Here is a 25,415-nt window from a genome sequence, read left to right as displayed (position 1 = left end):
CACACAAACACTGGGGCCGCCTGGACTTGGGATGTGCTGTCCCTGCCGTGAGGCGCCGGTGACACCCCATTCTTTAGAACTCGTGCCCCCTCCTTGCTGAGCTTGGCAGCTGTAGCCACCCCCTCGGCCCTGCTCTGGCTGTCTCTGCAAGAACACTTCTCTCCTCTCGCTAATTAAGTGAAGTGAGTCGTGATCTTCCTACCCTGCGTGGTCTCATCACATTGACTCAGCATCTACCGCGGGCCGTGCGGGCTGGAAAGGAGCTGGCGGTCCCAGGTGACCCAGGCTTTTGTTGCGCCTGAGGAATCTCAGGGTCACGAGGAAGGTTCACCTACCAGCAACCCCCCCTCCCCCGCCCCGGGGCCTCTACTCCACGTTCACCGATCGATGGCTTGTCCTGTCTTATCAATCTCAGCATCGCTGGCATGCTGCATCATTTTTTGGCCCAATGCACGTACAAGTGGCTGAAGGTGGATGGACTGGTCACCGCTGACTTAAACTAGGGTTCTCAGGCTGCAAGGTCTTGGGAAGCAATTTTGAGAGTGACATGACCAATATGTTTTAAGTATTTCTGACATATATTTATTATGTTGTGTATAGGAAAATAGATGATTGTTTTATCAAACCCATGCTTTGACAGTACAATAGATTTTAAAAAGCTCCCTATTTTCAAGTGAATCGATACAAGGTTGATGCCGATATAAATGGTGACAATTTGATGATGAAACACAAATGACTGAAGTTTGGGAAGCTCTGCTCCACATAGTTTTGCTGTTGCCTTTTCCTTGGGTTTCTTTCCTTTCCTGACTTGAGTTTACATAATTTTACCTTTAGGATTTTTGGAATATTTTGACACGTATCACTTTCTTGTGAGCACTTGCAAGGAGGGGGCAGTTTTTAATGGCTTAGGTTTAGTCTGGAAAAAGATGGAATGAAAAACTTTGTATGAGTTTATGGGATGGGGGTGGGGTTTTCTTAAGATGCACCAAACCATATTTATTGTTTCTTTTATCTCAGAAGTGATTCTGTAAACTCTCTTTCCACTTTAATTTTCTGATTTGCACAGGTTTTTTGTCAGGGCTTTGATTACTTTCCCACAACTGCTGTAACAAATGACCACAAACGTGGCAGCTCAAGACAGAAGAAATGTATTCTCTCACAGCTCTGGGGCCTAGAAATCGGAAATCCAGTGGGGCCACACAGAAGCCCTTCCGGGCCTCTTGCAGCTTCTGGGGGCTGCCAGCATTCCCCGGCTGCTGGACACACCCCTCCCAACCTGCCTCTGAATTCACGTCTCCTTTGCTGAGTCTCTATGCAGAATCCCGCTCTGTCTCTACCTTACAAGGACACTTGTGATGGCATTTCAGCCCTCCCAAAGGACCCGGGCTTCTGGCATCTCAGGGTCCTTGTCTTCGTCATATTTACAAAGTTCTTTTTTCCAAATAAGGTAACGTCCAAAATCCAGGGATTAAGATTCGATATCTTTGGGTAGCCATTATCCAACCTACTCCTTTCTGGCTCCCCAAGAGTCATATCCATCCCAACATCCCCCAAAATTTCAATCCATTGTGACATCAACTCAAATCCAAGATCTCATGTAAAGAGCATCAGCTCAGATGTCCCATAGGACTTTTGTAGGGTCCGGCAGGAGATGCACAAGGCCTGCAGCAGCTCTGGGAAATCAGGGGAATCGCCCCTGCTTGTCTCACTACCTGCTGTGCTGCTTGCTTATTCTGCTTATCTTCTCTCTGTTATCTGTTACTTTCCTCGCTGTCTCCAGCTTGCACTGCCTCTCGTGGATTTTGCTTGCTAATATTGTGTGCCTCAGCTTTTGCTCACCATACTGCTTGCATTTGGGGTAGGACAAACTCATTTCAGTTTTTCTGGGATTTTCCTGTTTATTTTTGCATCAAAACTCCCCTACCCTGAGCCAGATGGTCCCCCTACTTGCTTCCCTTTCCTAGGCACATCATATTCAAATTCTGCAGGAGGTAAGGGAGAGACCTGGTTGCTTCAGTCCCTCTCCAGGTCATGGCACCCCCAGCTCTCGCACCAGAACCAAGCCAACCTGCCCCCACTGCCCACTGAGCCGCTGGGAGGGGGCATGAGGAAGCCTCCGCCGCCAACCCCCACTCCCCACCCCACCCCCACCCCAGCAGTCTTCCTCGGAAGGGCCTCTGGGCAGGGCAAACTGGGGACAGTATCAACTCCTTTCTGGGACACCTCTGATCCCAGCGAACTGGGGGGTGGTATGAGCGGAACTGGGGAGGTGGGGGGACGGGGCAGCTAGAAAGGACTTTTTATCACTTCCCCCTTTCACATTTAAAATTCAATCATAAATTATACAATTCAGGCTCCTGATTTAGATTATGGAAATTAGGTTATAGAAAAGTTGGCTCCAATTGCTATTAAATGTTTAGCCCACAAAAATAGTGTCCAGTCCAGAGATTATCAAGGATTGCAAAAAGTAATGTTTTGAAAACAAAGCACCCTATTCTAGGAAATGAAGAATTTTAAGCTCTAGCAGCACATGGAGACAAATCTCTCCTTGGCTTAAAGGCAGAGAAGGTGAGCCAGAGAAAAGTCTGCAAATGCTGGAGGGACTCTTCTACCCCAGTTGTAGTACTGCTCTGGAATCGTCCTTCATTGTTAAAGCTGTTTTTCCATTCTGCAAGTAAACAAGTTTTGCCCTATCTACCACCCCACCCCCCGCCTTAAATTCTGTGAACTGGGCTGGGGAGAGAAAATTAAAATTATTGTTAAAATACTTAACTTCTTAAGCATAGGTTTGATTTTCCAGAATTAATTATAACATTTGAGAAGAGAGGGCTAGAAGAAGCTGGAGAGCGGACACTCCTGGTGGGGGCAGTGCTGCTCCAGCACGCTGAGCCCCCACCCCCATTCCAAGGGCGCCCTGAACTCCGAGAGCGCCCTGAGCACCCCCAAGTCCGCCCTTGAGACCCTCGCATCCGCCGTTGAGGGCGATGAGCCCCCTTCCCTCCCACAGCACCCTGAGCCCCCCTGCGCCTCGAGCCCCCCCTCGCGCACCCTGAGCCCCTCCCCAGCCCGCCGGGGCGCGGTCACCCCTCCCACAGGAGACTCAGCTCCGGCTGCCCGGGGACACGCGGCGTCCACTGCCCCCGCAGCCCCGCAGCCCCGCAGCCCACGCAATGCCCGCGGCGTGAGAGGGCGGAGGCCCGCGCGGGTGCCGCGGCTCTCTGGCTCCTCCTCCTACAAGTAAAGTTGCAGCTGCGAACTGCTGGGGAGACGGGAAAACAGAATGAAACTAGCCGCGGGATTCAAACCGAGTCCGTGTAGGCTCTCTCGGGAAGAAAGGCACGTGGAGGCGTTCACTGCACTTTCCAGGCGCTCCCCGGGCCGCAGGGGTGGGGAGGGGCTGCATTCCGGAGGGGGAAGGCGGGAAGGGGCGCGGCGAGCTGCAGGGAGGGCGCCGCGGGGAGCCGCGCTGGACCAGGCAAGTCCCCTGCGGGACCCGGGACGCATTTCACATACCGGACCCCACCCCAGCCCCCGCCCACTGCGCCTCCAGGCTTTACTCCGGCTCCTTCCCAGCCCGCCCATCTCACCTCCTCCTGGGAGCCCTCAGCATCCTTCATCGCCTCCTCCTGGGAGCCCTCAGTATTCTCCCTGCCTCCTCCGGGGAGCCCTCACCCCTGCGGACCTCCCACTGTTACAGTCCCCAACAGCCAGACTGGCCACAGTAGGCTTGTCTGATATGCTTCTAGTGTGGTGCTTCCTCGATTAGGAACTCCTGGGCAGATCCTGGAGGGCGGGTCCCAGTTCTCCGGGTGGGGGTGGGGGGTAGGGGGGGCTTGGGGGGGGGTAACCTGGTAAACGCCTGTGCTGCCAATGCCTTAGGTCTTTACAGCGATGCCCTAAAACAATGCCAGACCCAATTCTGTGGTTGAGAGGAAAGAGGTTTTAGGAAATAGTTGTCCCCTACCTTTTATTAGCCCTGATTTTATTCTCCATCTCAGAATAGCCAGAGAAGTCAAATTAGTTGAGGGCCCTTGGCACAGTTGTCTCTGACTTCAGGGTGAGTGACATCTAAGGTCCTCTAAGAGCCTGGAGACAGCACCGCGCCCGGGACTCGGGCACCACCTCAGCTTCCTCTCCTGCAAAGTGGGGGCCTTGGGGAGACTGAGTCTCAGCCCCACATGCTGCAGTCAGAGCGAGAACCCTGAGAGTTTAGGGAGAGCTCCCCAGAAAAGACCTCCCACGGCTGCTTGCTGCCCAGGCTTCTTCCCACGCCCTGCAGCCTGCGCCCTGGCTCAGAGCGTGTTCTCACTCCCTCCTCAGCGCCTGCAGCTGCCACTCTGGGCAAAGCCAGTCTGCAGCGGGGACCTGCATCTGGGGAAGGTCCCCCACGCCCTCGAGAACCCCCGGAGCATGTGCCGGGTTAGCTCACTCTGAGAAGGGAAAGCACCTACAGGCTGTGTTGTCACATCCAAGCTGCTTCCTGGGAACTGGTAGTGGCCTGGAGGGACCGCAGAGCAGGGTGGGCCCGTTTGCAGCTGATGCGCTGGCAGATGGCAACTCCAACTTCAGGGTTTGTAGATGTGGCCTTCACTCTCCAGAACCTTCCAACTTAAATTAAATTTTAAAAGCCGTGAAGAAAATGAACATCAGTGGCGTCTCCAAAAAGAAAGCAAATATGCTTGCCGTATCACCACACTGGACCTAAGAGTACTCTGTATTGTGTGACTACCTGAAACATTTGTATGGGGTGGGGGGAGAAAGGTTCTGAGACATAAGAATGTTGGGGGGCTCTTGGCCACCTTGCTTTTCCCTGGCTGGCAGGGTATTATGGGTTCAATTGTGTCCCCAAAAAACCTGCTTCAAATCCCAAAATGTAGTCCCATGAACGAGACCATATTGGGAAGCAGGGTCTTTGAAGATGCTTTGAGTTAAAATGAGGCCAAACTAGAGTTGGGTGGGTCCTCACCATTTTCACTGATGTCCTTATAAGAAGGGGCCAAGACACGGGCAGACAGTGGGACAAGAGCTTCTGGAGATGGAGGAGACAGTGACTGGAAGGCTGTAGCCACAAGCCAAGGAATGCCCAGGGGTGTCTGCAAACTCCAGAAGCTGCAGGAGGCAGGGCAGGGGCACCCCTCCAGGTCTCAGAGGGGCACAGCCCTGCTCCCCTGCCCGCTTTCAGGCTTCTGGCCTTCAGAACTGTGAGACAGTAAGCTTACGTTGTTTTAGGCCACGCCGTTTGTTCTGCTTCTGGCTGCTATGACAGAGCCCCAACAGCCTGGTTGGCTTAAACAAGAGAAATGCATGCCTCCCAGCTTGGAGGCTCAAAGACCAAAATCCAGCTGTAAGTAGGTGGTGGTGTCCTGCCTGCATTCCACAACCCAGTCTCTGCCTCCGTGCCAGGGCTGTCTCCCCATCGCTGTCCCATCCTGAGGGGGAGAGTTCCCTCTGCTCCAAGGCCTGCAGGCATCTTGGATGCAAGCCCACCCTGACTCAGTCTGACCTCTTCTCCACGGGAGCATCAAAGATCCTATTTATAAACGGTGCACACCCACAGGCCTGGGAGTTAGGACTTGAACCTGTGTCCGTGGCCGGCATGGTTGGGTCCATGACACCATCAGCTAGGACACAGGGGCCCCTTGGAGGTTCTGGGATCCTAGGGACTCCAGTAAGAGAAAAAGCAGACAGGCAATCCCAGGAGAGAGTGTCTGGATGAAATAGTGGCCTGCTCACGCCTGTGAGGTCCTTGTCCTAAACACAGAAAGGAAAATTCTGTTTGGATGGGTGAATCACGCAGAAATGCACCATACTATGGAATTTATGGTTTTGGATATGAAATTTTCTGGTGGGGCTTGGAATACTGCTGCAGAGATTTATACCTTTACCTCAGTTAATGCTTAGAGTTCTCATGTGAGGCTTTGGTGGGGAACTCCAGACAGCACATTCCTGTGTTCCTCTCACTTCTGGAGAATCTCAGGACCACGTAGGACTTCTCTTGGACCACACAGAGGTGACAGTTTGTGCGGGATCGTCGGCCACACTGGTGCTTTCTGCGCATGCTCCATATGTAATTAATGGTGCCCCTTTTCAATGTGCCCAGCGCTCTGGCTTCCAATAAAGTCATCTACTCACCTGACACCCTGCGGGAAAATTAGGGCTGCAAATCTGATATTTCAGATTCAGCACATCATCCACATAAGCAAGTATTTTTCCATTTGCGAGAAATCCTTTATTTCTGAGTTAGGTGATGACACGGTGTGTCCGGGGAAATGGAGGGGAGTAGCATGTCAAACGCGGTGCCTCCAGTTGGAACATTTCAGTTGGCTTGTTTGTTTCTCATTTACTTTATCTTGTTTTGTTTTACTTTACAGTTACCAGTGTCTGTGAAAATTACATTTTATGGACTTCAGCAAGCATTAATGATTACTTTGTGTCCTGATGATGTCAAGTTGTTCTAAGCTATCTTGTTCCTATAGAATTTAAAGTAAAAAGTAAAAAGAAAGAAAGTAAAGAAGCAGCTCTGGGGGTCACTCCACCTATGCTTGGTTCTAGGAAAGAACATTTCTCTCTGGGAAAACTTACATGGCGGGATAGCCCTGTAATTAAACAGGTCTGCCCCAGAAGTCAGAGGCCATCGCTTGTGGTTCCTTGATTCGTGCCCATTGTGACTGCTGCCTGGCTATGTAAGCTGCACCATCGAGACCAATCATGAGGGGTCCAAAGGGCCATTGTTGGGACATAAGAGGGAGCTGGACAGCACACAGTGAGCTTTAGAGCTTTGCTACAGTTCCTGAACTTGGTAACTGAACTTGGTTACATAAGTGAATGGCTTTGTTCTCAGGAAATGTACAGGGAAGCAGAAGTGCTCAGGAGCGTGCTGTATACAATGTTACTTTCAGATGTGTAGAAAATAAATGATGGATGGATGGATGGATGGATGGATGGATGGATGGATGGATGGATGGATAGAGAGACAGATGGATAGATAAGTGGATAGAATGATACACTTTCAAATGTTGAGAAAATAGGTGATACATAGATAGATGGATAGATAGAATGATACAGCAAATGTGGCAAAATGTTACAAGTCAGCAGATTGGGGTATCTAGTCTGGTATGTTGGAGTTCTTGGCATGGGTTTCGTGTTACTTTTTCAATTGTCTTGTAAGTTTTAAGTTATTTCAGAATAAGAAGTTTAAGAACTGAACCACAACAATAAAAAAAAAAAAAAGCAGTAATGGCCCTTGTCTGTCATGGGTCAGCTACGAGTGCCAAATCACTACTTGCCCTTACTGCGCGCTTCTATTTCATCAAGTCTTTCCTTTTAAATTATTATTATTTTTTTTGTATGTGAACTCATTTTGAGTCATAAATTGCCAGCATATGGAACCATTAACCAAGACATAGACCGGCACTGTCCCTAGTTCACAGAAATGGAGCTGAAAACCTAGCCCCCTGGTTTCATTATTGCAGGTCTCCATACGCCTGGAAGAAAATCACATTTCAAGCTCTTCCCGCTTTCCTTCTGCCTCTCACAGCAAATTTCAAAGTATGGTAGTAGGCAGATTGGTTTGCAATAGCAATTTTTAAACGCAGAAATTAAATTAAAACAAAACAGCAGCATGCTTTTCGTTCCTGTAACATCCCCCACCGAAGGACCATCTCCACACATGCAGCGGCGACAATAAACACTTCTCATGAATATCTGGGTTACCAAGTGCACAGAGATCTCTGGATACAGCTGCTGATTTCCAGGCCCATTCAGAGGCTGAGATTCAGCACAGTGTCCTTAGGAACCGCTGTTTACTTTGAGGAGAGAAGTATCGCACCCCCAGTGAGATGCATAGGTGCAGTGCTTTCTCTGTCTTTAGTGCCCATTTCTGAAGGGGAGAAACAGAGGGCAATGCAGAGGGAGCTGTCCCATCTAGAATGCTCTGAAAGTATGACCATCCAAGAGAATACGTTTTACTGGTAATGTTTAAGACTTCATGGTTCTTACTGATCTGTGTTGTCTTTACTCTCTGTACATTTTTCTTTGGTGCATTCCACAAAGAGTTTTGCAAACCGTTTGCTTTGCCCGAGGGGTGGGTGGAGGTGGGTGGTAGAGAAGCTTCCTCAGGCTTTGGGGAATAAACCAGGGCTCAGACCAGGTCAGAGAGCCCTCCCATTTTGCCCATCTGAGGATTCCTAGAGGCTGAAGGGCTGCACTGACACTTTGTGCACAGCCCTGGGAAAGCAGCATTCCACTTCTACTAAAGGACCTTTTCTGCCTAGATCTGGCTGGCAAGGAAGGCCTCCCAGGTAGGGTGCTGTTTGTTGTCACTCATCAGCCATTGCCAGCTTGCCATTTTCTCTTTCCTCCTTGGGAGTCTTGCCTCTGTACTGTGTCAGAGGATGGGCAGGAGCTGCTGGGAGCTGGCTGTTTGCACACCAAAGCAAGTTCTCTGGTTTAGGCAGACATTCTGTGGCTGCCATGTGAGCATGTCAGGCCCTCTCTCCCTACCCATCACCCCACCCCCCTCCTGGCACGAATAATTTGGAGACAAATACACAGCAGGTAATCAAAGTTCAGAATAATCTGGACCTGGGGCCCTCGACACAGTTGGTACACAAAGGAACCTGCCTGGGAAAGGCCCCGCCTTCACGAACAGTTCGTACCTACAGAAATAGTGAGCTTCAGGTTGCTTCCGGCCTCTGCCTGCTGGCCACCGGCGCAGGTCATCTGTGTACAGGTAACTCTATTGCAAAGTCATGGAGACCTTGAATTACCTGCTCTGGAAACCCAACTGTATGTATTCGTGCTGCCAAGGAACTGCATTAGCTTATGAGTGGAGGCTCTCTTCCCTTCCCAAGGAGATGTGACCTCACTCACTGGCGTGCTTTCTCTCCTTTTGCTCTATATCTTTATATGGCCAAGATAGGTCCCCACTGCCAGAATACACCGGTGACTCAAGGTCATCATGTGCGGGCCAGGCCAGCCATTGTTGTGCACAATTCTTCATCTAAATTAATCTAAACTGCTGCCTGAATGGCCTGAGAACTGGGGCAGGGGATGGTCAGCCGCTAAGCCTCGTCCTTTTCCTCCCCTCCCCCAAGCAAGGGGCCACTGCAGATTAAAATATCTCCCGCTTCCTAGTCGTTATTGTCTGATATGTGAAACAGCGGAGTTAGTGTTGCTTAGATTATTTTCCCATCCCTTTTTTGTGGACATTGTACCTCCTCCTTTCTGGGAAATTTGCCAGTTTTTCAAGGACTGGATAAAGAACAAAATAAATATTTGTAGGTAGTTTAAAAAGAGAATGAGTACATTGGAAGTGAATCTGCCTATCTAAAGAAAAGCATTTTACTGCCTTTCGGATGTTTTAAAGTCATTAACTCAAGAGATTCCGAAGGTTGATTTACTAGCTGACTTTACACATTTGTGGTCCAGAAGAGTGTGAGTGTGAGTGTGAGTGTGAGTGTGCGGGGGAGGGAGGGGAACAGTTGGGGAAAGTGAAGGGGAACGATTAAATCTCTTTTTAAAGTCCTTTTCAAAGCGATTGAAATTGACTTCGTGAAAATTATTCATCTACCTCTTTATTTACATCCACCCGGCCTTAAAAACTTCGTAAGAAAACTCAGCACACGCTCTTTCTTCCGAAGTGCTTTTTCTTTTTTCTTTTTTAAAGAGATCGTGCTGAAGTTTGGTTTCAAACTTCACAGTTGGCTGTTTATAACCGTGGGGATGGGTCCGTCTGAGAAGTTCCACTCTGGGTCTGAGACGGAAGAAACCCGAGAGGGAGGGGATCCCAGGCAGGGGCCGTCCGACTCCTGGGGGTGGGGGTGGGGGTGGGGTGGGGGATGGGGTGGGGGGGGTGCTCTCCCTCCGAGGCCATCCGCAGAGCCCCAGGACTGAGAAGCCAGAGGCAGCCGAGCGCGGGCGGGGCGTCGTCACCTGCCGTGGGGCCCGGGAGGAGGCAGGGCGCCCCACAGCCCCGCGCCCGGTGCGCGCAGGCCCGTCCCGGCCGTGGACTGACAGAGGGACAGACCGGCGCAGGGAGGCCGGGACGCCCGGGACTCCGGCGAGCGAGCCTGTGCAGGGTGGCGAGCCCTGCGGGGTGGGGTTTCGCACGCTCCCCGCCTCCCCACCCCGGGCCCCCTTCCAGGCGCTTTCCGCCAGCTCTTAGAGCTGCGCTCTCAAGTTAAAGAGCCCGGAGCTGGTGCCGGAGGCAGGGACAATGGAAGAAAATGAAAGCCAGAAATTTGAGCCGTGCCGCCCTTACTCAGCAGACAGCAGGCAGGAGCGGGGTAAGTAAGTAACAGACTCATTCAAAGATGGAGTTACAAGCCGGCGTGCCCCTCGCCGCCCGCGGCGTTTTATAACTGGGGACGGGGCGCAGGACGGAGAGAAAACCTGTTTCTTGGGGTGCCGGGTTTTTCCAGCGGAGTTGGTGGGCTCTGATTTCTTGGCCCCGACTTGATGTCCGGCAGGCTCTCCTTACACAGCGAAAAGAACTCAGTGGTGTGCGAATGGGCGCGTTTCTGAGCACCGGCTTCTGTCCCTAGGCGAGGCACGTATGTCCTAAGCCAGCAGCTTTTAAACCCCACTGCTTCAGTCTGGGGAGAAAGTGGATGCTTGGACGAAAATACTTCTAGGAAGGCAGCATTTCCATTCATTGTTGAGGCCTTCCAAGAGGCAAGGTACTTTGGATGCAAAAGTATTGGGTACTTTCAGGCATTTTAGGTGGCAGAATTGTTTTATCAGAGCAGCAGGGGGGCTTTGGTGCAAATGACATAGGCTGTTTGCCTCTGGATGGTAGAAGGAACTTCGTGAATCTTCTCTAGGTTTTCATCCAAAAGTTGGGTGTTCTCAGGCAATTTTGGTACATCTGTCAAGGCAATTTCCCTCTAATTGTGTTTATAATAGGCTTGCCTTTTCCGTAGGGAATTTCCAGAAGCTTATATTGTTCCAAAGAAATTTCACCGCAGGGTTGGGAATGCTTGGCCGAGGGGAAAGTCCCACCCCCCACCCCCGCCCCTGCTCTCCAGGATCTACTATCTGTGGCCCGGGAGCTTATCACACAGTGTCACCGAAGCAGCATCTCTTTGAGCGGCAGGCCCTGAGCCAGCCCGAGCCTGGCCCAGCCCAGCCCAGCCCAGCCCAGGTTCAACTAGGGGCCAGCTAGGAACTCAGATGTGCAGGGGTGCCGTGCGCCCTGGGCGGAGAGGTTAGGGGCTGGGGGAAAGGTGCGTGCTTTTAAAAAATGTGAAAAGGAAGTAACACACAATTTATCCACCCTGAAAATGCAATACGAAGCCAGACAGAAGAAATGCAGTTACAAAAGATGGAAATCCCCCAGGGGAATGCAGGAACCCTGCGCTCGGTAAACTGGACAATCCTTGAGTCCTATTGTCATGGGTGTGGGTTTCTGGGTTTGCGAAGCGCAGTGCTCTCCTGGAGGGCAGCTGGTCCGGGGGCTCCAGCAGCAGATGGAGCCTCTTCCTGGGTACGGTAGGACAAGACCCAACCGCAGACATTCAACCTCTGGTTCTCTCCTGAAGAAACTGCGCCCGAGTCTGGAGGACAATGAGAATGGGACAGTTTAAGAAATAACTTTCAAACAGCCACAGCAATTCAGAGATGCTGCAGGGACTGCGGTGGTCAGGGCAGCAGTGTGATGGCATTATCCATCCTCTTGCTCATTTAGTGGGTATTGAGCATCTGCTGTGTAATACCCACTCCTTTAGCTGCTGGGGACTCAGCAGTGAAAACGCAGACTAAAATCATTGCATGTCTTCATTGAACTTATATTCTAAGGGGGTTGAGATTGCAGGAGAGTGGAGACAGGCAATGACCAAATAAGTGAAATATATAGCACATTAGATGGCAGAGTTGCCAGATTTAGCAAATTAAAATACTGTACTTGTGGGACAAACTTATACAAATATCGTTTGAGACATACTTATACTAAGAAAAGTATTTATTTGTTTATCTGGAATTCAAATTGAAATGGGCATCCTCCATTATTTCTGGCAGCCCTATTAGATGGATATAGTCTATGCGGGTGAGGGGATAAGGCAGCTCAAAGGGATGGGGAATGCTTGGGGTGGGAGATGAAACTATGCATAGGATTATCAGAGAGGTGACCTTTGAGGGAGGACCTGAAAGAGACAAGGGAGTTCACTGCAGGTATCTCAAAGAATAGCATGAATGAAGAGGGAGGGTGGGAGGGGGAGAGGTGGTCTTGGGCCAGATCACACAGGACTATGGGACACGGTGAGGACATGGGCTTCTATGTCAGTGAGGGGCAGGGGGTGGGGGGTGGAGTCTGGAGAGTTGAGAGCCAACAAAGGCATGGTCTGGGCTGTGTTTTATAGGGTAGTACTGGGTATGGTATTGAGAATAACCCAAGTGGAGATGGAGTAAGAGCAGAGAAGCCAGTTAGAAAGCCAGTAAGCTAGCACACCTGGCAAGAAATGGCACAAGCTTGGACCAGTGGATAGAGCAAGTGGTGATAAGGAGGGTCTAGATATATAATGAAGGCGAAGCCAAACGTATTTGCCAAGGGATTGGATAAGAGATGGAAGAGAAAAAGAGGAATTAAAGATGACTTCACTGCTAAGCACTGGGGAAAGAATCATCTCTTCAGCACATAGTGTTGGGAAAACTGGCTATTCACATACAGAACAAAGTTAGATCCCTACCTCATATCATGTGCCGGTTTGAAAGTGATGCATACCCCAGAAAAGCCATGTCCTTTAAATCTGATTCAATACTGTAGGGGGAAATCTTTAATTAGATTGTTACTATGGAGACTGACACATCCAATTGTGGGTGTGACCTTTCGTTTGATTAGATGGAGACGTGACGCCACCCATTCAAAGTGGGTCTTAATTAGTTTACTGGAGTCCTTTAAGATGGGAAATATTTTGGAGGAAGCCCAGAGGCTTGGAGAACAGTTGGTTCAAAGCCAACACAAGACCCATACATTTAGAGATGCAGGAAAAAAAATGCCCCTGGGGAAGCTCTTTGAAAACAGAAGCCAAAGGACCAGCAGATGCCAGTCACGTGCCTTCTCAGCTGACGGAGGTGTTTGGACACCATCAGCCTTTCTTGAGTTGAGGTATCTTTATCTGGACACCTTAGTTTGGCCATTTTTATGGCCTTAGAACTGTAAACTTGTAACTTAATAAATTCCCTTTTTAAAGGCCATTCCATTTCTGGAACGGTATATTGCATTCTGGCAGCATTTAACAAACCGATACATACCATATACAAAAATCAGCTCAAAATGGATCATGGGCCTAAATGTGAAGTAAAGCTCTTAGAAGATCACTAAAGGATAAATCTTCATGACCTGAGATTTGGCAACAGATTCTTAGGTATGTCATGGAAAGCACAAGCAGCAAAATAAATAAATAAATTTGATTTTATCAAAATAAAAAAGTTTTGTGTGCCAGAGGAAATTATCAAGAAAGTGGAAAGACTTCATACCCACAAGGATGGCCATTCTTTAAAAGAAAATAAGTGTTGGAGAAGAGTGGAGAAATTGGAACTCTAGTGCATTGTTGGTGGAAATATAAAATAGTACAGCCACTGTGGAAAGCAATATGGCAGTTCCTCAAACAGTTAAATATAGAATTACCGTGTGACCTGTCAATCCCGCTTTGAGGTATATACTCAAAGACACTGGAAACAGGGTCAAAAGCTAATACTTGTACACTGATGTCTATAGCAATATTATTCACAAAAGCCCAAACCTGGCAATAACCCAATGTCCATCAACAAATGAACAGATAAACAAAATATGGTACACACATACGCACTGGAATATTATTTGGCCATAAGAAAAAATGAGGTTCTGAGACATACTGCAACATGGAAAACCCTTGAAAACATTATACTCAGTGAAATAGGCAAGGCACAAAAGGACAAAAATTGTATAACTTATAATGGATAATTAGACATAGCAAATTCTCAGATACAGAAAGTAGATTAGAGGTTACCCTGGGAGAGAAAAAAGGGTGATAGGGAGAGTGTTTGCAAAAATAAGTAAAGAAAAATAAACTGGGGGGGGGGGGTGCAAGGGTAGTTCAGTGGTAGAATTCTCACCTGCTGTGTAGGAGGCCCAGGTTCGATTCTCAGTCCATGCACTTCCCAAAAAACAAGCAACACAAACAAAAAGCAAACAAACAAACAGAAAGTTCAACAAATGGTGCCGCAATAATGGGATACTCACATGGGAAAAAAATAATGAAATGTGACCCTGCCATACAGCATACAAAACAAAGAAATAAAGAAATAAAAAAAAATAAGCAAAAGAAAAGAACACTGTGTTTTTTCTAGTAACAAACAAAATATAAATACAATTTTTTAAAAAATTGACTCTAGAAATTTTGGTCGGAGCAGTTGAAGGAATGGAATTGCCATTTGAGAGCATCAGATGAGAGTGTGTTTATTGAGAGTGAAGAAAACTTTTGAATATGGCAGGAGGGAGCAGTTTAAGCATTCTCTGAGGTGTTGACTGCCATCCGGATTTAGCTGTAGAGGCCTGGGGCCTCTAACAGCTGCTGGGATTGAGCGGACCTTGGAGAAGGAAGATCTAAGAAATGAATTCGGGCCCTCCAGCATGGACAGGGCAGGGAGCTGGGGCAGGGGTGTCTGGAGGCATTGCAAAAGGGAGTTAGGAATTCAGAGTAGATTTCTAAGGTCCTATTGAATTCTGGGGGAAGAAAATTCAAGACATGTGGCTTGCTTTCCAAGCCTTCTGTCCAGCACAGGGAACCCCCGAGGTAGGGCAGCTGCTGGGACGCTGACGTCACCCTCAGTTGCACGTGCTCCTTTCTGTCATGGCCTCCTGTTGTGTGTGCATCGCTTTCACCCAGGCCCCAGGGGTATTCCACGGCAAGGAGTAGATCTTGTCCATCCTTTCATTCCCAGCACCTAGAAGGGTACCGGGACCACTGAAGACGCTCAGTAAGTGTTTGTTGAACGAGAAGCTCGTTACACCAGCCCGGGACTCTGAGCTCATCCACCTGCTGTTGATAAGGATCCTTGGGTGATCATGTAACTTACTGTCCAAACTGAGATGCTTTAGAGAGTGAAAGGAGACACTATTAATAATTTCACTGGGACAACAGTTGTAATGCAGACTGCTCTTGGCAAACCAGGGCATATGGTGGCTCTAGGATACCCGTAACTCATGGGGTTTCCATGGCTGGATGGTCACTAGTAAGTGGCAGTGCAGAGCAGGCACTCGATTCGTGGTTGAATTTGGACCTCACTGTATCACGCCCCCTTCAAAGGCCATGAGCTCCTCAGACCAGTCCTGGGGGCTTCCTTGGGTTGCCTGTGTCTGCCCCGCCCTCCCTAAGGTGTTTCCCTTTGCTCTGGCCATAAGCTCTTGAACCTCCTGTGCAGGAAAGGGCTATCATGACCCACCTGCTTTCCTTCCCACTCCCCATTCCTCATAATTGAAAAAAAAACATTATTGCAGTAAAAAATATGCAACTCAAAATTTCCCATGTTAACTGCATTCAGGTATATAATTCAGGACTATTCATTACATTCCTGATACAGTGCTACCATCACGGATAGCCCTAGTTTTTCATCACCTCAATCAGAAACTTTTCATCCACTAAACTATAACTCCCTCTCCCCATCCTACCCCCCACCCCAACCCCTCAGCCTATAAACCTCCATCTGTCTCTTATGAAGTTTGCTTCTTCTAGGTGTTTCATATAAGCAATATCATATAATATCTGTCTTTTTGTATCTGGCATATTTCACTCTACTTGATGTCTTCAGGGTTCATCTGTGTTGAAGCGTGCATCAGAATTACATTCCTTTTTACAGCTTACCATCCAACATTTTGCTTATCCATCCATCACTTGACAGACATTGGGTTGCATCCACTTTTGACTCTTACCAATAATGCAACCATGAACTTTGGTGTACACTTATCTGTTGGAATCCCTGCTTTCCATTCTTTGGGGTATATGCCAATAAGCGAGATTACTGGGTCATACGGTAATTCTGTTTTCAATTTTCTGAGGAACCACCAATCTGCTTTCCGCAGTGGCTGCACCATTTTATGGTAATGTGTAAGGGTTCCCTATTCCTCTGCAACCTCATCAGCATTATTATTTTCTGTTTTTTTTTTCTTTTAAATATCCATCCTAGTTGGTGTGACGTGGTTTCTCATTGTGATTTTGATTTGCATTTCCCTGGCTGCTAATGATGTTGGGCATCTTTTCATGTGCTTTCCTTCCCCTGTATTTTAAGACAGTGTTGACAGTCCCCCACTGAGTGTAGGCCTCAGGAATCCCATGCATTCAAGTCTTTGCTCAGAAGTTATCTCTAAAGGAACCTGCAGTAGTCAGGGTTCTCTAGAGAAACAGAACCAGCTGGAGATATCTGTAGATGTGAGATTTTATAAAAGTGTCTCACACAACTGTGGGGATGCACATGCCCCGGTTCTGTAGGGCAGGCCACAAGCTGGCAACTCCAATGAAGGTCATCAGTGAATTCCTCAGGAGAGGCTGGCTGGCTGAAGGCAAAAAAAAAAAAGTTCTCTCTTCTGCCTTTAAAGTCTTCAACTGCTGGATTAAATCCAGCTCATTGGATTCTCTCATTGCAAAAGACACTCCCTTAGTTGTTCGTTGACATAATCAGTCATAGATGCAGTCAACAGCAGCTGATAATTTAATAAACTACCTTTCTGGTTTATTAACCAGCTATGAAATGTCCTCGCAGCAATGGTTAGGCCAGTACTTGCCTGACCACACAACTGGGCACCATTGCCTGGCTTTTTTCTTTTTCAAAGTACTCATCACTGTGCGATATTTATATGTTATTGTTTATTGTCTGCCTCCCTGATTATCCTGTAGACTCTTCTATGAGGGCAGTGAATTAGATCTGTCTCGACCCTCGCTTCACCATCTTCCTTTTTATGCATGGAGCATGCACTCAGTAAATATTTGTGTGAAGGAATCAATCAATCAACTAGCCACCACCTGAGTTAAGAATGGCTTTTCTGGGTGGAGGAGCAGCTGTCTCTATTTTGTCTAAGATTGATACCAGGAGCCTTCTTTGTCATTTAGCTTCTTTGTCAATATTCCCTTGAGGAATGAATGTCTTTATTGTTGGTATATGGTGGTCAATTTCCTGATGTTTGCGGTGGAACCACAGAGCTGGGAGACCAGTTGCTCTTCCATCCCGTCTTCCCAGGGCAGAACCTGTGCATTAGTTGGCATAAATTAATCACACAACACCCCCTAGCTCCTCTGGCTTAGCATAGTCAAGGTCAATGGAGTGTGGATGATACTGACCAGGTGGATCTCCTCGATGGCCTCCTCTAGGCGGAGACTCAGGGACCAAGGCTCCTTCCAGCCAGTCCCTCTGCCATGCCTCAGAGCCTTGGGGATGCCTGCTGAACCCATGGGGCCTCAGCTACCCAAAGAGTAAAGAGAGAGCAAGGTGGGTTTTTCAGGAGGTGTAGGATCAAAGCGAAAGGTGGCACGCATTGCTGCTCACTGAAATTAATACCAGGCTTCAACTTGACGAAAGGGGGCTGGAAAGTGTGGTCCTCCTGAGAGCCCAGGACAAGAATATTCTGGTTTGAATCCACTGTATTGTCTGTGCCGTGGGCTTCCCAGATAAGCCAGAGAAGACAGGAGGCACCTCCCACGGTGGTCCCAGTAGCCAGAGAGCGTTTCAGGATGCTTTAAAAAGCTACATTTTAGGAATAACTAATCAGAAACCACTAGACAGAGGAGAGAGACTCCTTCCGGAAGGGGTGTGCCTACCTGCCTGGACCCAGGAGTGAAGTCTCAGGGAAGCCTTAGCACCGCTGCTGGTTAGAAGACAGGCTGACCCGCGTTGGGGCAGAGAACCCAGTCCTGGCAGCCCCGATTCCTGGCTGCACGGACATAGCCTGTTGGATGTCGTTATCTTCCCTAATTCCTGAATCCTCTGCGGACTGGGTGTCCACCTGGCTCCCACTTGGTGCTTTTACTTCCCTATTTAAACACCTTCATCCCACTGGGAAGCCCTTTGAAATGAGAAAAGCCTGTCTCTGTCCCCCTTCCTTCCTTGCCCCTTCACCTGCTCTGGGTGGCCGCTGTGCTCCAAGCTCCTGTTTTGTCCTCCCCCGGCTGGAAGGGAGCTGCAGGGAGGCGATGCTTCGGCCTGGGCAGGGCCTGGGAGGGCCGGAAGGGAAGCAGTGCTGCTTCTCAGAACTCCTGGCCGTGCCTCGTTCATCCTGCACTTGGCTGTTTTGTTTGACCTGAATCCCCAGAAGAGCAGACATCGGGACACACGCATATTTAAATGTGGTCACCAAAGCACACACCGAACAAGAGACAGAACCGTGTTTCAAATAGAAATGGAACTTTGGTGACTGGGACAGTCCACACCTGGGCCTTCCTCTTTCACCTGGGCAGTGAGGGGTCGGTGGGACTCCAGGGTCTATGACTCCATGGCTTTGTAATTGTTAGTAACCGGCCTTCACCCGCGGCCTTTCTCGTTGGTGTGTAACCCTGCTTCTTTCATCTGCACCCGTGAAAGGTCAGTCTCCCCATGTGGCCAGGACGGCAGGAGCTGTCACTGCTCCCTCGGCATGGGAGTTGGCAGCCTCCAGCCAGCACAGCCTGGGGGAGGAGAAGGCTCAGGTTACAGGGCCTGCTGGGGTGGCTTCATGGGCTGGTACTGCTGGGTTGTCCCGGGTGCTGGGGAAAGAGGCGCAGGCGCCTATGGTGAGGGCGACGAGAAGAAAGGGGTGGAAGAGAGGGGCCTGGGAGGTGCGGGGCAGGACGGCGGGATGAAGGAGGGGTGTGGGCTGGGGAGAGACTTCCTTGGCAGCCCAGCTTCTGTCCTTTAGCTCGCTGCCCTGTCAGCCTGGGTGCGGCCGGCTGCTCTCCTCCAGATCCCACTGAGCCTTGTTAAGCACTTGGAGATGTTTTGGAAAAACCCACAAGGGAGAAAATGGAGAAGTAATGTAAGGTTGATGTGGCCTTGGCAACAAAAGGTTTTAGGAAAGAATGGGGTGTTAGATGGTCTGTAAGGGCGGACTGCTCAGAGGTTAGTGTTGACAGCTTGACTGTGGCCTCCAAGGCTCCCCCTCCCAGCTCTTCTCCCAATTTATTTCAAAGAACAAAGTGGAAACTCTTTCCAGTCTCTGAGAGGTTACTGTTCTTGCTGTTTGACCTTTTCCAAAGATCCTCGTGTGGAACAGACTAGTTCTTGTAAGTGCACGCTGCGCAGCCTGGCAGGGTGCAACCCCCACCCCTGCTGGTATCCTGTGGACCTGAGCACTGAGGGTTGGGTGAGTGCTGTGCCCACGTAAAGAAGTTGCCTTTCCAGAGACTCTGTCCTATTAATTAATCTCTCTGTCTTGGGTAATTTCAAAACTAGTATTTTAGTGATGTTGAAATCCATTAAAAACCAGGAGTATGATATCAAGTATACAGCAATGTTGGCTCATGCAAAATTCATGCATGCACACACTCCAAAGGGAAGGGAAAACCTCTTCAGGTCACACGCATATTTACCAAGCTCAAAGCATTTTCTGCACCTGGCTTTATTCCTTTTAGCCTTGTTTTAGTTTGCTAAAGTTGCCAGAATGCAATATGCCATCCATGGCCTGGCTTTCATTAAGGGCATTTATTTAGTTACAAAGTTACTAATTTGGGAAGGCACATGGTGAGGTCTGCTGAGCTTCTCTCCTGGCTTCTGGGTTCAAACCACTCTCCCTGGAGTACTCCCTTTCTGCGTCTCCAAAAGTCTGGGTCTGAGTTGGCTCTGAGCACTGAGCTGAGGTGTGCTGGGCTGCTGAGCTGTACTGAGCTATTCATTTCTCTTTTTAAGCCTCACTCATTGCAGGAGGCTTTTCCCTTAGTCACTGCAGTTGTAATGAGCCATAGATGAATTTCACATGCTGATGATTTAAGTCCACAGCAACTGAACAACATGGCAGGATTACCTGGCCAGGTTGACACCGGAACCTGACTACCATAATCCTATTAACTTAACTTCTTTATCATTAAGGAAGAAACCACATCCGAAGGGGCTTTCATGTGACTTCACAGGACGAGAAGGGAGACCTACCTAAATGACATTCCAGTTCATCCCCTGCACCACTTTAACCAACAGTTTCCTCTTCTCCTCCTTCTATACTTACTGCTAAGCTAATGAGAAGTGACAGAACTGAGTAATTTGGTTTGTTTCCTCCCTTTTCTCATCAGTGGCTGATGGAGATGCTATCATCAGCAACAGAATGAGAAGAGAAGGGGAAAAGGGAAAACAAGAACAATTCTTATCACCAGAACAGTCAACTAGGGGTGGAAGATTGGAGTGGGGATGGGGGGGGATTGGGGGGTGGAAATTGAAGGGAATGTGGGAGATTGGAAGGGGGATGGGAGGTTGGAGGGGGGTGGGACATTGGAAGGGGGATGGGAGGTTGGAGGGGGTGGGACCTTGGAAGGGGGATGGGAGGTTGGAGCAGGACAGTCAGCTAAGATTAGAATATTTTCTGTGCCTAAGCAAAGAGTGACTGCCCCCAGATTTCCATATACAGATGCCCCTAGGCAAAGAAGAGGGAAGCTGTGTTGCCATCGGGCAGCCTGTCCCTACCTGCTGCATCATGTCACTGCCAGGAAGGCCAGGCTTCCTATTTATCTGGGATTCCAAAGAGCACATCTCTCAAATACTAGGATCTATTTTTCTGCACTTAGCTTTTAAAGATAAATAACTGCCAAATAAACTCTTATGGGAAGCTTATTTACAAAAAACCAAACAAACAAACAAAAACAATTTAGAATAAGCCAAGGATTCAGAGTTGGAAGGCTCTTTCCATACCTAGTGGCTGGCCCAGCATTTTCATTTTACTAGTAATGAAAATGAGGCTGAGTGAGATGTATTGGTTTGTTCTGGGTCTAGAATTATCCCAGGACTCCTGAGGCTCCTCCAGTGCCTTTTCCAGGCTAAGTCACGGCCTGGTACGGCTCTAACACACGTGTCTGTAATCCTGTACAGTGACAACTCCCGGAGCACTTCTAAGTCACCAAAAGTTCAGTTATGCCCAATACTTTTACTATCCTAGGATTTTTTTTTTTAACATGTGACCCTTTTGTCAGTTAACAGAAATATTATTAAACCTAACATCCTGTTTCCCACCTTTGGGATTGGGGATTCCCTGCACACTCACTGCACTCTGTGCTAAGCCTGCCACACTTGATCTGTTTTAAGTGAAATCATCGTAGCCCTCTAGGCCCGCCCAGCCACTTGTGTCTAAGTCAAGACTTCTGATCTGTTCAGATGGTCCTTCTCTCTCTGTTCCTTGCTGTAGGTTTTAGGTAAAGTCCCCTTCAAGTAAAGTATGTCTAAGTCTTTCCTTTATATCCCCTCAGTCTTTCTCTCTAATAATATTCTTAGGCTTACTTGGTTTGTGCTAATAGTCTTTTTAATAGACTTCATTTTTTTAGGGCACCTTTAGGTTTACAGAAACTACAGTGTTCTCATACAACCTCAGAGTCCCCCTCCCCCACGCCAGTTCCCCCTCTTATTAACATCTTGCATTACTGCTGTAACTTTGTTGCAATTGATGAACCCATATTGATATGTTATTAGTAATTAAAGTCCATAACTTTAGGGAATACAGTTCTGTGAGTTTATTGTAAATGCATAATGCCATGTATCCACCATGGCGGTATCATACAAAATAGTTTCACTGCCCTAAAATGCCCTGTGCTTCACCTACTCATGCCACACTCCCTCCCCTGAATCCCTGGCACTGATCCTTTCACTATTACTGTGCTTTTGCCTATTTGTCATCTAGTTAGAATCATAGAGTAAATGTGCATTTAACATTCTTCCATGTCTTTCAGTGGCTTGTTAGCTCATTTCTTTTTATCGCTGAATAATAATCCATTGTATCAATGTACCACAGTTTATCCATTTGCCTTTTGAAGGAAATCTTGGTTGCTTTCAGTGGGAAGTAGAATTTTCAAGTGGCTCACCTGTTAATAATTATTCCACTATGTTCAGGGTTATTTTTGGTCTTGGGATGAAACAGATGTTTCAGAAACCATCTTCTGAAGCTAACAGCTCTCCTGTTATAGGATGAAACTGTAATTAAAAGTATAGAAATAACCAGAAGCCCTGAAGTTAATTTTTCTTTCATCACAGAAGAATTTTAAGGGTAACCCAGTTATCTGAAAATAACTAGTCTAACCAAATATTGTTGTTTTGAATAGCATTGGGATGGGAGGGGAGAGTCAGAAACAGTAGAATTTTTACTGCAACATCCTAATTTCTAAATTATGACATTTCATATTTCTTTTAATTGTTGATTTCTTCCCCTTGTTGCCAAAAAAAAAAAAAAAAGATATGATCTGCTAAGTTACATTCATGTATTAACAGCTGCCACAACCCCCCTTGACGTTCTGTAGATGAGATTTCTGGTGTGAAATCATTAATTGCGGATTGTGTTTTTTGTCTTTCAGAACAAGGAAAAAGCAGTCTGCATGTAACATCCTTAGAAGATGCAGAATGTCGCAGAACCAAGGAACGTCTCTCTAATGGAAACAGCCGTGCCTCAGTTTCCAAGTCTTCTCGCAATATCCCAAGGCGGCACACCCTAGGTGGGCCCCGGAGTTCCAAAGAAATCCTGGGAATGCAGACATCTGAGATGGATAGGAAGAGAGAAGCTTTCCTAGAACATCTAAAGCAAAAATACCCCCACCATGCCACAGCAATCATGGGTCACCAGGAGAGGCTGAGAGACCAGGTAGGAGCACGCTGACGTTTGAGGTGAATGCAAGGAAGGCAAAGTGATATTTGGTTTAAAGGGGAAAATAAGTTAATGGCCTGTGCCTACCCAGTCTCTCTGGGGGCTTGGGAAGAGGAGGCAGGTTGGGGAAAAGGCTTAGCCTGCGAGCTCAAGCCCCGTTACCAGCATGGCAAGAGAACAGGAGGCCGGAGACTATGCAGATCCCTCAAAGAGTGTCTCAGGGTCAGACACCAGTGCATCTGCTGTGCAAGCTGTGAGGGGTGGGGCTTTACTGAGCAAAGCATGGAATCCACTATTCTGCCCTCAAGAGAACTGACTGAATGAATGAGTCCATAAATACCTTCTCAGATTAAAATAGAGCCTCGAGCAGTAACCTTTCGATGAACCCATTCCCCATAAGACACTTAGGCTGGGGTTTTGGTCTAGATTTTCCTCTTTTTAATCACAAGGTGTTTTTTCCCTGCATCCCTTGTTTTCGGTTGTCTTCAGCTACCTATGTTCTGGAGTTATCTTGACAGCCACGCAGATGTCACCCAGCTGTGGCTTGGGATGTTTTTGCTTCTTGGCTGCATGCGATTCGTTTAGCAGCCAGAGCAGGCCTAGGGTCCCAGGAAATGTGGCGCCTCCCCCCAGGGACCAGAAGGACCTTTGGGTGGAGAGAAGCTGAGGAAGTGGAGAGCACTTAGCCATCCCAGGGGGACGGGGAGGAGGGTAGGCTGCTGTTGATTTCGACCCTCCACGTGGAGAGGCAAGCTCAGGCCTCCACGTGGAGAGGCAAGCTCAGGGTTCTAAGTCTGCTGTCTTGCCATTTGGTTTGCTGCAAAAATCATGTCTTACTTGATTATCCATGAAAAAGGAGATGGGCATCAAACTGAACTACTTAAGTCTGTGCTTTATCCTTCATCTCCTTTACTCCTTTAAATTCAACCTGCCTGTCTCTGGAATCTTACCAGAGTGCCTACAAACTGGAAATGAGGTTGAGCCTTGCGTTTGCTTTCTGTTCCCATGCAAGAGGGCAGGAGACCGAGGAAAGGAGGAAACGGCTCCACTGGAAGCAGAGATAGTCAGCTCGCTCCTTGGTAGTTAAGCAAAGGAAAGCCGTCTTTCCCTTGCAGACGTCTACAGAAGATGCCCCGTGGTCTGTGGATGGGAGGGTCATTCTCTGTTAAGAAATGGAATCTGTGTCTCGATGTTAATTTTTGTAAGGGATCATGTTTCATGCAAAGCTGCTCAGAATAGGAACCTGGAGCTCAGAAGTTACGATTATACAATTTTCTACAGAGAAGCTGGGATCTGAACCCAGATGAGTTCGAACTTAGAATGGTTGCTTATTCCACTATCCTGTACATTCAAGATCATTGCTTGTGAGCTTAGAGCACATAATAGGTCTGAATACATGGGATGAGGAGCATGGCGAAGGTGTGTGCTTGTGAGTGATTAGGAGTGAAGGAGGTGAGAACATCCGTTGTGTGTTGAGCAAGGAGGGAGAGTCCAAAATAGATATCAAAACTAAGTTTGCTGAGAAATTTAGAAGTTGGTCTGTTGAAATGATACTTTTCCATGTGAAATCATTTCAACCAATATATTCTCATTAGTGATGTCATAGTCTTTGCTATTTACGCGTCGATGGGTGCTGAGGCTTTCTAAACCACTACAAAGGTATCCTAATAGAAGTGGGAGCTTGTAAGGGGAGCATGGAAGAGGATACTGATAAGCGTCGTTCAGAGGCCCAAGCGCTGCTCTAGGGTCTTTCTGGCGAGGCTGGTCGGGTGCCCTTCTCTGGAAAATGTGGGATGAACGAGCACCGCATTGTCTCTCTGTCTCCTTGGCATTCCAAGCTGACCATCCAGAGGGGGAGAGATTCTGATGCGTGCATCCGAGTTCTCGTTTTTCACTTCAGCGCGGCGCCTCTGCAGGTCCAGTCCAACCCCACTGTCCGCGTCTGAGATCAGCTCGAGCACGGCTCAGGGAATTCCTCCGGACATCACCACAGCCTCTGCCTTTTCCATTCGTTACCTCCTCCAGCCCATTGCCTCTCTCCTACCCTCTTTGCTTTGGCTCTGTCTGTTCCTTCCTAGCCTTCTGCCTCTGGACTCTTCCCGGCTTCCTTTGCAGGAAGTTTACACTACCAGCCCCAAGGGGAAATTTGAATACCTTGAGTCTGGGGCACTTCTCCAGATCCCGAGGTTCTGAACACCCAACACTCTTCTGGTAGCCCTTTTCCCCTTTGCCTTCCAGAAAAGAGGATTCAGAAGAGGACCAGAGCGCATGATCTAGAATAGGATGCTAGAGATGATGTATCTGGTGCTTTACGTGTCATATCTTGGTACTAAGGAAATCAGGTTCTAATTCCTTGGGGTTAAGCATCATGAGAAATGGAGAGCATCTCTTGTCAGGTCTGAGTTCAAACATTGGAAGATTCATGGTTAAAAAGTTTCTGAATCTTTGAAATTAATTTGTTCCAGAATTTTCTTTAGTCTAAATTATTGAAAGCTAAGAGATTTCCTTAACTTCCTTGTATAGTCTTCAAGAAAATGCAGGTGGGAGTGATGGCAGCATCTTGTCCATGCGCATGGTGGTAGCTGTTGCATTACTGATACGGTTTTCCAGTGCACCCTGCACCCCCAACATGTGCATGGCTTTCTAC

General features: G+C 48.1%; 1 protein-coding gene across 17 annotated transcripts in view; it reads left to right on the top strand.

Annotated features, from left to right (window-relative positions):
- The window catches only part of KIAA1217 (KIAA1217 ortholog), a 425,610-nt gene that overhangs the window by 124,949 nt on the left and 275,246 nt on the right, over positions 1 to 25,415 (top strand). For 11 of the 17 annotated variants that reach the window (XM_077153831.1, XM_077153731.1, XM_077153709.1 and 8 more), the window contains one exon: positions 22,482 to 22,765. In XM_077153831.1, coding sequence (XP_077009946.1) covers positions 22,652 to 22,765 — 114 coding nt within the window. In that variant the 5' untranslated portion in view covers positions 22,482 to 22,651. Of the gene's footprint in view, positions 1 to 9,972; positions 10,291 to 22,481; positions 22,766 to 25,415 lie in introns of those variants that run through there. The other 6 variants (XM_077153899.1, XM_077153791.1, XM_077153782.1 and 3 more) reach the window with 3 other exon arrangements.

The sequence above is a fragment of the Tamandua tetradactyla genome, chromosome 1, assembly GCF_023851605.1.
Source record: "Tamandua tetradactyla isolate mTamTet1 chromosome 1, mTamTet1.pri, whole genome shotgun sequence".
NCBI lineage: Eukaryota > Metazoa > Chordata > Mammalia > Pilosa > Myrmecophagidae > Tamandua > Tamandua tetradactyla.
Note: the sequence above shows the minus strand (reverse complement) of the source record. Positions and strands in the feature narration are given on the sequence as shown.